The sequence below is a fragment of the Platichthys flesus genome, chromosome 21 (genome assembly GCF_949316205.1).
Source record: "Platichthys flesus chromosome 21, fPlaFle2.1, whole genome shotgun sequence".
NCBI lineage: Eukaryota > Metazoa > Chordata > Actinopteri > Pleuronectiformes > Pleuronectidae > Platichthys > Platichthys flesus.
In genome coordinates, this window is record NC_084965.1 from 973,500 (window position 1) to 986,845 (window position 13,346).

General features: G+C 43.4%; 1 protein-coding gene across 1 annotated transcript; it reads right to left on the bottom strand.

Annotated features, from left to right (window-relative positions):
• Positions 1-124: 124 nt before the first annotated feature.
• On the bottom strand, positions 125-12,799 carry LOC133933031 (NACHT, LRR and PYD domains-containing protein 12-like). Its single transcript, XM_062379984.1, has 10 exons — positions 12,608-12,799; positions 10,037-10,168; positions 9,817-9,936; positions 8,076-8,402; positions 6,171-7,967; positions 5,435-5,608; positions 4,725-4,898; positions 4,171-4,344; positions 199-372; positions 125-152 (listed from the first exon to the last, which is right to left on the bottom strand). The coding sequence occupies exons 2-10, from the start codon at positions 10,159-10,161 to the stop codon at positions 125-127; spliced, it is 3,093 nt and encodes a 1,030-aa protein (XP_062235968.1). The 5' UTR covers positions 10,162-10,168; positions 12,608-12,799.
• Between the last annotated feature and the right edge of the window lie 547 nt (positions 12,800-13,346).

Consider the following 13,346-nt stretch of genomic DNA (forward strand, 5'->3'; position numbering starts at 1 on the left):
ATCAGTTTAGGAAATCCAGAACTAAATTCAGTGTTTTAACAAGTAGCTGAATATTTATAATGTCACAGATTAATTAATGAATGAATTCAAGTTATGTATGAAGAGGAATTATGTTAAATTAGAATCAAATGAGATCAATTAAAGTATAAATGCTGTTTTATAGATATGAGATCTACAAAAGTCCGTCAGTGAACTGACCTCAGAGTCTCCAGTTGACAGATTGAACTTTGTAGAAAACCACACAGCTCCTTCACTGCTGAGTCCTGCAGGTCGTTTCCTCTCAGATTCAGTTCTCTCAGATGAGAGGGGTTTGACCTCAGAGCTGAAGCCAGAGAAGAACAGCTGATCTCTGACAGACTGCAGTTCCACAACCTGGATAAAGAATAAAACTTAACTGTAAATTAAACTGAGTTCATGTGTGAAAATAAAGGACTTTGACTAAACATCACTGTCTCTGTTTTCAGACCTGAAGTCTGAGTCAAGTTGTTCTGGACATTTTCTGGAACTTTTCCTGCAGCCTCCTAATAAAGTTTCTGAGTGAGTCCATGTGAGAATAGAGCAGGTGAATGTCCAGAGGACTCACAGAGAGCGAGTGGACGTGTTGATGAGGTTTCTAACACGTGACGGACGTGAAACTGGAAGAACACAAATATCTCAGGATGAAGAAGAGGAGCCGTACAGGTAGAAGACGAAGACGTCCACTTGGAAACACGAAGAGGTTCCAGATCTTCTGGTGATGAGGGCGGACGCCGGTGTGGATGAGCTGTAAACAACAACACTGATCTTTCCACAGCAGAGTTTATCCGTCATGTCCCGCCCCCTGCTGCCCTACAGGCTCCGCCTCCTGCTGCTCCACCCGTTCTTTATGTGTGAAAGTCAAACTCTGAAAACAGCTTGAAAGTCCTCGTGTCCTCGGGGTTCAGTTGTTTGTAATATGTAACTTCACCACTAGATGTCTCTAAATATCTTGCTGGACATGTTCAGGAGTCGTACACGTGAACAAGTGGACTACTTGCACGTGTACGACACCTGGAGACGTCACTAACTCCTTCACAGTGAACCTGTAACTTAACATAACTTAACGTAACCATGGTTATCATGGAGATATGTGTTTTGGCTCCGCCCCTCGTCTGAATGTTCCCACATGTTCCTGTTGCTGTGAACGAGTTGGACCCGGACAATCTCCTGCTGCTGCTTCAGCTCCAGAAAATGTCCGACCCACTTGTCAGAACATGTTCCACAATTGATGTGTGAAAGGGCGAGCAGTTCTATGATCATGTTTTCTTGAAGTGCAGATAAGATGGCAAACTTTTGGGAGGAAACGTGGTCTTGTTCGGAGAGATGCGTTCATCGTACTTGGGATGGAGCAGCTCTCTTATCTAGGAATATTACTCAGTCTATTAAATGACAACTCACAGGTGGAACCAGGAAGCAGAGCTTCACTCCTCTGGATCAGTCACACAACCAAAACCCCACAGAGACTGTGTCTGTCAAGCCGTCCCATTAAATTATTAAAATCAAATAATAACAGAGCGAGAATTCTACACAAAAAATGAATACCAATTAACACAACCTCTGCAACAATGCAGGAAACTAAGACTTTTAAATGTGATCTTTTAAATATTATATCACTGTCATCAAAGGCTATTTATCCAAATATATATATATATAAAAAAAAAAAACTAAGAATTTAGTAGCACTTAAATGCCACTTATAGCACTTTGCAGTTTTGCTTTATTTTTGAAGAAATTGTACTTTCTTTTTTCTCTTTGTCCTGGGTTTGTACCCTTGAGGTTGAATGCACTTATTGTAAGTCTCTTTGGATAAAATAAAATAAATTAAATTTGACCGGGAGTGTTGTGTATAGGGCTCGAAAGGGCACATAATGTCCCTTCACTAATTCGCTCTGCACTGTGCTCCCTTCTTTAAAATGAGCGGATCAAGGAAACGAAAAGTGGACAATGAGTGCAGAGTGTTTAACACGGAGTGGTCAACAAAATACGAAGGCTGTATGCCTGAAATGCCGAGAAACTATTGCAGTTTTCAAGGAGTACAACATCAGCAGTCACTTTGCTACGAAGCATGCTAACTACGCTAGCGAGCAGTCAACGCAAGAATGGGCAGCTACGGCTCAGAGGTTGGCGGCTAATTTACAGACTCAGCAAAACAAAATTTATTGACAAAATGCGATTCAAGAGTTAACTACCAAGGCAAGTTTTTTTGTGGCATTCGAAATAGCAAAGGCTAGCAAGCCTTTCTACGAAGGCGAGTTTTTGTTAAATTGCATTGCAAATAAATCCTTTGCTACTTGTTTAAGGCCAAATCCTTTCATGTAATGATTTTTCCATGTCATTTATATTAGTTCACAAAAACACTCCATCTATCTGGTCCTGGCCCGGCCCCTCTGTCAAATTTTAGAACCAATTGTGGCCCGCGAGTCAAAAAGTTTGCACATCCCTGCCCTAATAGATAGTACGTTACTGAACACAATCAATCTGTCATTATCATCAGGTTATGTACCACAGTCCTTTAAAATAGCTGTAATCAAACCCCTACTCAAAAAACCACCCAAGACCAGATGTTTTTAACTACAGACCGATATCTAATCTCCCCTTCCTGTCTAAAATCCTGAGAAGGGTGTAGCCAATCACCTTAGAGATACATTATCAAATGATATAGCTGCACTACTCGACATTGCCCTTGCTTCCAACGAAACAGTCAGGAACTTGGGAGTGATCTTCGATCCTGATTTATCTTTTAATAGTCACTTAAAACAAATTTCCTTTCGCAAAAAGATGCTGAAAAACGAGTCCATGCCTTTGTTTCATCCAGACTGGACTATTGTAATTCATTATTATCAGGCTCCAGCAGTAAGTCATTAAAGACTCTGCAGCTTGTCCAAAATGCTGCAGCACGTGTGAGAGAGCACATTTCTTCAGTATTGGCATCGCAACACTGGCTTCCAATTAAATCTAGAATAGAATTTAAAATGATCCTCCTCACCTTCAAGGCCCTTAGTAATATGGCACCATTTTACCTTAAAGAGCTGTTAGTACCTCATAAACCCACTAGAGCGCTCCGCTCCCAGAATTCAGGTTTACTTGTCGTCCCTAAAGTCTCTAAAAGTAGAGTAGGAGCCAGAGCTTTCAGCCATCAAGCCCCTCTGCTGTGGAATAATCTACCACTTTCAGTTCGGGAGGCAGACACCATCTGTTCGTTTAAGAGTAGACTCAAAACCTTCTTTAAAGATAAAGCTTATAGTTAGAGCTGGTCCAGTCTTGTCTTAGACCTGCTCTTAGTTCTGCTGCTGTAGATCTAGAAGGTAGGGAGACACATGCCACACAGAGCTTCTCTTTCCAGCTTCTCCTTCCTCTTCTCAAATCATTATCACATCAAATAAATGAATATCTCATCAATACATGTTACTGACTTGACTTCTTCCCCGGAGTCCCTTTGCCTTATCGTCCGCAGATCCAGGGCCGCAGCCACATCGTTGATTATGAGGGTGGATTGTGTATCAGAGATCGTGATCGTAATTGTGGATTCTGTATTGCGTCGGCATCGGATGGTGGTGGTGGACCACCATCAAGGCGGCAGCTGATGATGGATCCTAATTGGCCGCAGTGGACAATGACTGAGGACTATAGTGGATCCGATCTGGATGGTGGATCATGATCTTGCTGGCTGCTGACCATAGACTATGACTGCGACAAGACTGCTTGACATAGAGTGTTTCTCCTCAGATACTCAACCATTACAGACAATAATCCATAAATTCATTGACCTTCCATTATGGTACAAACTGTTTATTCTAATCAAAGCTGTAAATACTCTGATCTCTCTGATGTTCTCTGTTACACTTGGCATCTATTGCACTTCTTTCTGTCTTCGGAGACGGATCCTCACATGTGTTTCTCTGAGGTTTCTACCATCTTTACCTGTTAAAAGAGTTTTTCCTTACTCTTGTTGAGGGTTAACAACATGTATTTTTACAGTAGCCCTGACTGGACAAACTAACCTATTGAGTTTCTATGACAGCTGAAACTGGCGCAGGTTCACTTTCATGTTTGGAGGGGGGGGGGGGGGGGGGGAGTTAAGCTGCAACATGACACTTGTATGAGAAATACATTCTAAACAATGAATCTTTAAAATTAAAAAGTGATGTCTCACAACAGAGTCTTCAGTTGGCAGGTTGGACTCTGTAGAAAACCACACAGCTCCTTCACTCCTGAGTCCTGGAGGTCGTTGTCACTCAGACCCAGGTGTGTCAGATGAGAGGGGTTTGACATCAGAGCTGAAGCCAGAGAAGAACAGCTGATCTCTGACAGTCTGCAGTCCTTCAACCTGGATAAAGAATAAAACTTAACTGTAAATTAAACTGACTTCATGTGTGAAAATAAAGGACACATATTCATTTCAGCACAGACTCATAACATGGAAGATAAATATGAAATCAGACATGTTGGACTAAAAACGAGTCCTGATTCAGTACAAATAGATTATTTGGACCCGGTCTCTGTCCTGCAGATCAGTTTAGGAAATCCAGAACTAAACTCAGTGTTTTAACAAGTAGCTGAATATTTAAAATGTCACAGATTAATTAATGAATGGATTCAAGTTATGTATGAAGACGTTTTATGTTAAATTAGGATTAAAGGAGGTGAATTGTGTATAAATGCTGTTTTATAGATATGAGATCTACAAAAGTCAGTCAGTGAACTGACCCCAGAGACTCCAGTCGACAGGTTGGACTCTGTAGAAAACCACACAGCTCCTTCACTCCTGAGTCCTGCAGATCGTTGTCAATCAGAACCAGTTTTCTCAGATGAGAGGGGTTTGACCTCAGAGCTGAAGCCAGAGAAGAACAGTTGATCTCTGACAGTCTGCAGTACACCAACCTGGATAAAGAAATATGAATATTAGAAGGTGTCCTCCTGTTGTTGTGGATCGTCATCATGTCAACACAGACTCTCAACATGCTGCTGACCTCAGTCCAGTCTGTGACCTGAAGATAAATATCAGATCAGACATGTTGGACCATTGTTTCATTCATCAGCTTCTTCTCTGTGTGTTGGTCACTGAGCAGGTTTGTGTAATTAAACACTGTTTAAAGTAGAGATGGCTCCTGAGAGTCACTTCCTGTTTGTTTCTATACTTATCAACTGTCCAACGTGTTTCAATAAGAATGTGTCTTATTTTGAAAACCTGAGGAGGACGAGTGCTCGTCCTCAGTCCACATGTTATTTACTGACACTTTCTTAGTGATCAGGAGCAGGTGAGTGCAGGTGAATGGAGTTGATGAGGTGGACGTGACTGACAGGCTGGGTGAGTGACAGGTGACTGAGGGACAGTGAGCAGAGCAGGACTGAGACAATTTAAATAAATAATGACCCAATAAGAAAGAAAGTCTGAAAGTGAAGAAGGATTTAAGGACCTCAGAGCCTCCAGTCGACAGTTTGGACTCTCCAGTCCAGAACACAGCAGCTTCACTCCTGAATCCTGCAGCTCGTTGTAGCTCAGCTCCAGTTCTCTCAGATGTGAGGGGTCTGACTTCAGAGCTGAGGCCACGACTTCACAGTGGGTCTCTGAGAGTTCACAACCATGGAGTCTGTAATTAAAGAAAATATCTGTTAGAATAAAATCAGAAAACACAACATTCATACAAAACCTGATCATGTGACCTTCACCCTGGTAAATCCCCTCTGTGCCTCATTAACATGTTAAAAACTCCTCAAGAGAATCCTTTCAGATTTGGTTCAAGCGTTTATTCAGACTGACAGAGGAACTCATTAGATACAGGTGGTCAGAGGTCAAGGTCAAACAACATGTTCATGGCCTCTTGAAGTCTCAAGTCTGTCTTTAGGGGATTTCTTCACATTTTGACCAGTTGGACTCAAAGATAAACTGATTAGATTTCAGTGGTCAAAGGTCAAAGGTCACAGTGACCTCATATTATTGTGAATGCAACATGTCAGGAACCTGGAGGGACAGACACTGCACTGGTTGGTGATGGAGTACAAACGCAGGGTGGACACACACACACACACACACACACACACACACACACACACACACACACACACACAAACACACACACACACACACACACACACACACACACACACTCATCTCCACTGATTGAACATGTTATTGATCATGTCTGGACTCACCGAGCCTTCCTGCAGTTCCTCACAGCTGGGATCAGTCTCCGTCGACCCTGGAATGATGTGTTGAACTTCTTCAGGTCCAACTCATCCAGAACCTCCTCTGACATCTGCAGCATGTAGGCCAGAGCTGAGCAGTGGATCTCAGAGAGTTTCTCCTCTGATCTGTTCTCTGACGTCAGGAACTGTTTCATCTGCTGATGAACTGAGTGGTCGTTCATCTCAGTCAGACAGAGGAAGATGTTGATGCTTCTGTCAGGAGAAACGTCATCACTCTTCATCTCCTTCAGGTTGTTGATGATTCTCTTGATGGTCTTTGGATTGTTCCCTGTCCGACCCAGCAGGCCTCCTAAGACTCTCTGGTTGGACTCCAGACTGAGGCCGTGAAGGAAGCGAACAAACAGGTCTAGATGACCATTTGTACTGGTGAGGGATTTCTCCATGGTTCTCTTCAGGAGGTCATCCAGGGAGAAGGTACTGTCTGTGTCCCCATCTGTTCCCAAGAAGTTGTTGAGTTCTTCTGTGTTCCTCTTGGTGTAACAGTGGAACATGTAGACTGCAGCCAGAAACTCCTGAACGCTCAGATGAACAAAGCAGTAGACTGATTTCTGGAAGATCACACACTCTCTTCTGAAGATCTCAGTACAAACTCCTGAGTACACCGAGGCCTCTGTGACATTAAGACCACACCGCTCCAGGTCTTCTTGGTAGAACATGATGTTTCCTTCCTCCAGATGTTTAAGTGCCAGCCTCCCCAGCTTCAGGAGAACGTCCCTGTCAGCCTCCATCAGCTGCTGTGGAGTCGTCTCATGTCCCTCACCGTACTTGTTGTTCTTCCTCTTTGTCTGAACCAGCAGGAAGTGTGAGTACAGGTCAGTCAGGGTCTTGGGCAGCTCTCCTCTCTGGTCTGTGGTCAACATGTGCTCCAGAACTGTAGCACTGATCCAGCAGAAGACTGGGATTTGACACATGATGTGGAGGCTCCTGGACGTCTTGATGTGTGAGATGATTCTGCTGCACAGCTCTTCATCCCTGAACCTCCTCCTGAAGTACTCCTCCTTCTGGGCCTCAGTGAAGCCTCGTACTTCTGTGACCCTGTCAACACATGCAGGAGGGATCTGATTGGCCGCCGCAGGTCTGGAGGTTATCCAGACGAGAGCCGAGGGAAGCAGATTCCCCCGGATGAGGTTTGTCAGCAGCACGTTGACTGATGACCTCTGTGTGACCTCAGACACAAGCTCCCTGTGGGTGAAGTCCAGAGAAGGTCTGCTTTCATCCAGGCCGTCAAAGATGAACAAAGGTTTACAGACAGCGAGCGTCTCTGCCGTGAGCTTCTGTAACTCTGGATGGAAAACATGGAGCAGCGTGAGAAGACTGTGCTGCTGGTCCTTCACCAGGTTCAGCTCCCTGAACGAAAGCACAGCCAGCAGACCCACATCCTGGTTCTCTAAACCCTCTGCCCAGTCCAGAGTGAACTTCTGCACCGAGAAGGTTTTTCCAACGCCAGCGACTCCGTTGGTCAGGACGACTCTGATGCTGCTCTGCTGGTCAGTGGAGGCTTTAAAGATGTCGTGGACCTTGATGGGAGTGTCCTGGAGGATCTTCTTCTTGGAAGCCGTCTCAAGCTGCCTCACCTCATGTTGAGTATTAACCTCTTCACTCTGTCCCTCTGTGATGTGGAGCTCAGTGTAGATCCTGTTGAGGAGGCTTCTACTTCCTGTTTCATCACTTCCTTCAGTCACATGTTCACATCTCCTCCTCACACTGAGCTTATGTTCATCTAAAACCTCCTGCAGACCACGATCTGCTGAAAGACAAGAAACAATGTGAGAGATAGAGAATCTGAGAATCTGCTGATTGTTTTCATCAGAAACAGAAAAACTACAGAAAATAAAAGCTTTTCAACTTTGTGCTTTTCTAACGATGTTAAATGTTGATGCTGTATGAAGGAACAAAATAAAACCACATGTGCTGTTGTCAGAAGTGAAGACATCAGCAGACACATGTACAGTGCTGCTCTGACCGGCTGTCTGACCTCCAGCTCCTGTTCTGGATCTTTTTCCACACTGGGGACAGGAGGAGTCTCCTGAAGAACCAGACTGGTCCCAGTATGAGGTGATGCACTGTCTGCAGAACCAGTGTCCACAGCTGGTGGAGACTGGATCCTTCAGGACGTCCTGACACGAAGCACAGCAGGACGACTGCTCCTCCTCAGAAACATGACTCCTCTTCCTCTCCCTGTGAAGACATGTCCTGATAACTCACATGTCACAGTCACAGGTTGTCATTTTGTCATGATTGATTGACAGCTTCAAGTTGACTGCAGTTAAGCATCTGAAGTCAGGCAGACTCCAGAGTAACAAGTTGGCAACTCATATTTTTATGAAGCACATTTAAACTGATTAATAATGGAGACATGAGAAGCACAAGACCAACAGGTTAAAACTAGAAATATAGCCAATTGTTTCCAGACTCATGAGGTCAGTGACCTTTGACCATTGAAATCTAAACAGTTCATCTTCAAGACCAAGTGACAAGAGATCAAAATGTGAAGGAACTTCCTCACAACAGACATGGGACATCCTGTTCAAGAGGCCAAACATGATTTGTGAGGGCACGTGACCTTCGACCTCCAAAATCTGTTGAATGAGTCTAAGAGAACATTTGTACCAAATTTGAGGAAATTCCCTCAGGGCGTTCTTGAGATATCCCGTTCACAAGAAAGGTCTGGACGGACAGAGTCAGACAACATGGGGCTTCTGTCTGCTGGGTGTCACAGAGTAAAGGGTCTCAAGTGCTTTGAGGGTCAAATATAATGAACTTTGTTTTCATTGACTTGTACAAAGCTCCAGGGTTTGATATCATAAAGACAAAAGTGTATTGGGGCAAGCTGCAGCCGTCAGGTGGAACTGGAGGATAAAACTCTGTCGTCTGCATTAAAGTTAGAAAGACGCCACAGATAGAAGGATGATGTCATGAACCTTCAACAGAGCAGATTCTAATGAGCTGAGCCACAAACACACTGGAGTCCGTTAAAGATCCTCAAAGAGAAACCTGGGAGAAGTTATTATGGTCACTGGGATTCACGGTGGTTTCTTTAGATGAGTGGATGGTGCAACTTACTTCTCTGTCAGACCTCGATGCAGAATGACTCCACCTCATTTACATTGCTAACCTCCACAGAGTAAGATGAGTGTGACCCCTGGTTCCTAATGAGAGAATCTTCTTCACCTGGTTTAAGAGCCCATCTCCTGTTACAAGCAGTGACCTCAACTAAATAAACAGAGAGCAGTTTGGAGGTTGAAGGTTTGTGGTCTGTTACTTTATGTGTGAGGTGGAAATATATTAACATTAATGTGTTTAAATCTAAAACACAGTAATGTTGATGTTGCCTCAGACTATTCTTCCACCTGTGTCTCTGAAGATCACCTGTTGGATCAGCTGGGGCCCTGCAGCTACTCCGTCCCCCTTTGTCCACAATTCATGTGGTTTCTTCTAAGATAATGTTACGAGAACAAAGTGACCTCAGTGGTCAGCATCAACACACCAACATGAAAAACATATTTAGAGCTACAAGCAGTGACCTCCACCAATAAACACTGAGAGAAAGTGGACAGTTTGCAGGTTCACATGTTTGTAGCAGGTCTCTTACTCTGTGTGTGAGGGTCCAGGTTCACCACTGAACAACAGAGGATGTTCCATGGACCAGTCACTCTTCAGAGACAGACAGCTGGACCCTGGAGACTCTGCTCTCAGTCTGTGGTCCTGACCTCTGCAAACACAAACATGTTTTTATTCAGAACACATCATTCACTGGTTCATTCTCTGAGGATTCAGTTTGGAGCTTCACATGTTTGTAGCAGGTCTCTTACTTTGTGTGTGATGGTCCAGGTTCATTACTGAAGTGTGGAGGCTGATGCATGGACCAGTCACTCTTCAGAGACACACAGCTGAACCCTGGAGACTCTGCTCTGTCCTCTTTCACATGACCACTCATCTTCAGTCTGAGAAGAAAAACACTTTGAGCTCAAAGGAAACAACACACACACACACACACACACACATACACATACACACACACACGCACAAGCACACGCACACGCACACGCACACACACACACACACACACACTAATAAATATACACAAAGTATTGCAGTTATACAACTTTATCTGTTCATTGCACAATATTCACATTAATATTAATTCATATTTACAGCATATGTTCAATCTTTATCTTCTCAGTTCAACAATGTTCTTCAGAGTTCTGCTACTGCAGCACAATGTTTTTTACAAAGGCTTTGACTTTAGTATATAGTCATAAATATGAATATTACCTTGTATATAAGTACATATTGAACATTAGCTCTACAGCTGTCAGTCACTCACTTCCATTATGTGTGATAAGAACTGACCCTAACCCTTATTAATTGCTTATGTTCGCTTTGTCACATCAGAATCACTCTGTGAAGATTTTCTGTTTTGCAAGTACATTCAAAGTAGGGCCACAGCTGAAGAGCTCTTTAAGCTTCTTGACTGTTACATGACAGAACATGGACTGAAGTGGGGAAACTGTGAAGGTGTTTGCACGGATGGAGCACAGACCATGGCAGGGAAAAGGAGGGGATTGCAGGCACTGATCACGCAGGTCTCGCCAAATGCGCAATGGACCCACTGTGCTATACACAGAGAAGCTCTTGCGTCAAAGCAGCTTAGTCCTGAACTAAACAATGTTTAGGCCGATGTTGTTAACGTGGTCAACTTCATAAAAACATAAAAACAAGGAGATGGGCGCTCAACATTCAGCAGTGCTGTTTCACAGCGAAGCGCGGTGGCTCTCGAGAGGTAAAGTGTTGTCGCGAGTCTTTGAGCTCAGAGAGCAGTTTTTGATGGAGGAGAGGATGCATGAACTTGCAAGCAAGTTCAGCGATGGACTATTCATGATGAAACTGGCCTACCTCAGCGATGTATTTGGAAAGCTGAATGAATTAAATCTTCAGCTTCAAGGCAGAGACAAGCACCTTCCACACCTGGCTGACAAGATCAGTGCATTCACACGAAAGCTTGAGATGTGGGGCAGGCGACTTGATCAGGGAAATACTGATTCCTTTGAGAATCTGAGTGAGTTTGCTGACACCAGTGGTACTGGAGCCACCACAGTGATTCCATGTCTGAGGGAGCACATCTCTTCCCTGAGAGGATTCTTTCAAAAGTACTTCCCAAACAACATTGCTCAGTACGACTGGGTGAGAGATCCGTTCAATGCATCACCACCTGCTGATTTCAGCTCTACTGAAGAGGACCAGTTCATTGAGATGACATCTGACTCCAGCCTGAGGCTGAGGTTTACAGCAAAGACACTGAGTGAATTCTGGATTGGCGTGGAGAAGGAGCATCCACTCATAGGGCAGAGGGCTGTGAAGATTCTGCTTCCCTTTGCAACATCCTATCTCTGTGAGATGGGCTTTTCTGCTGTGGCCTCACTTAAATCAATATTGAAAATGATTTAAGAGTGGCATTATCAAGCTTAAAACCCCATTTTGACAAGTTGTGCAGTGTAAAACAGTCTCATTGCAGCCACTGATACAGTTGACAAGACTTGAGTTCTTAGAAATTAACTTGCCCATATTTCTTGCCAAGTTTCTGCATGTGTTATTTTTGGTTGAACTTTATCATCTTGGAAACAAAGTGATTATAATTTAATTAATTTTTTCTCTATTTTAGAAATAGCACGGACTGATGGAGGAATGTAGTGATTGTTCATGTACATGTTATTTAAGTACACAAGTTAAACGTGAAAAAGGTATTGCACTATTTTTTGTAAGCAGCACACAGATTGATGTGGCAAAGCAGTGAAAATTGTCACAAAAAAAAGTTTTAAATGGTCATCACAAATTCCTGAAGGTGATGTGAAGTTATTGTTCATGTACATTTTATTTAAGTACACAAGTTAAACTTGGCAAAGGTATTGCACTATTTGTTGTAAGAAGCACACAAACATGTAGCAAAGTAGTGACACATTTCACAAAAAGTTGTTTTAATTGCTTATCAGAAAAATTCCTGAAAGTGATGTGAAGTTATTGTGTTTGTTATTTAAAATACGCAAGTTAAACTTGGCCTATTTTGTCATAATTTTGTTGGGGCAGGGGAGCTGGTGGGGCATGACAAATATTCTCGCTCATAAGTGGGGCATGACAGAAAAAGTTTGAGAACCACTGGGTTAAAAGCAGAGGTTAAATTTCCCTACAATTGCATGTCTGTGCATGTGTTTGGGACAAATGAATGTATCTTAATCTTAATCTTTGTAGGTTTAACCCTAACCCTTGACTGACAGAAGTTCATCCTGAATCTTCTTCTCTCTAAAGTCCACGAGTAGAAAACTGACCCAGAGTCAGTGACAGTGAAATAATATGAATGAATAATATAAATGTAGCTGAACACTCACCAGCTTCAGACTTCACGTCTCCTCCGTCTGCTCCTTGAAGTTAGAACGAGTCTGAACACTTTCACTTCCTCTCTGCAGGTACTGGAGATCGATCAACTCGATGAAATTGTTCTAATAACTCAGTGTTTATTGATAAAGTGTAAAGTGAGAACAGGTCAGAGGAGGAAACACACCAGACTTATCTCTCTCTCTGTCTCTCTCTCTGTCTCTCTCTCTCTGCTCTTCCTCCTTATAATCACTCATCTTCAGTCTGAGAGGAAAAAAACAGAGCTCACAGGAATCAGGACAAACCAGTCTGTTCATGAAACACACCCAAATATACCAAGCAAGGACACACACACACACACACACACACACACACACACACACACACACAAGTTATTGTAACATATGAACTCAGTGTTTATTGTTAAAGTGTAAAGTGAGAAAAGGTCAGAGGAGAAAACACACCGGACTCTCTCTCTCGCCCTCCCTCCCTCCCTCCCTCCATCAATCCCTCTCTCTCTTTCTCTATCCATCCATCCCTCTCTCTATCCATCCCTCCCTCCCCCTCCCTCTCTCTCTGAACTACAAACCACACAATGGGACTACACGGCGCCCAGAGATGACGTCAGTAACTACGGACGGACGTGCCTTATGACTAGAAACCATTTCTTGATTTTCCAGACACTTCAGATGTTTTATCCAGATCCTGTTTGATATTGAATGAAACACATTTGTTACCAGAACTCAAACGACT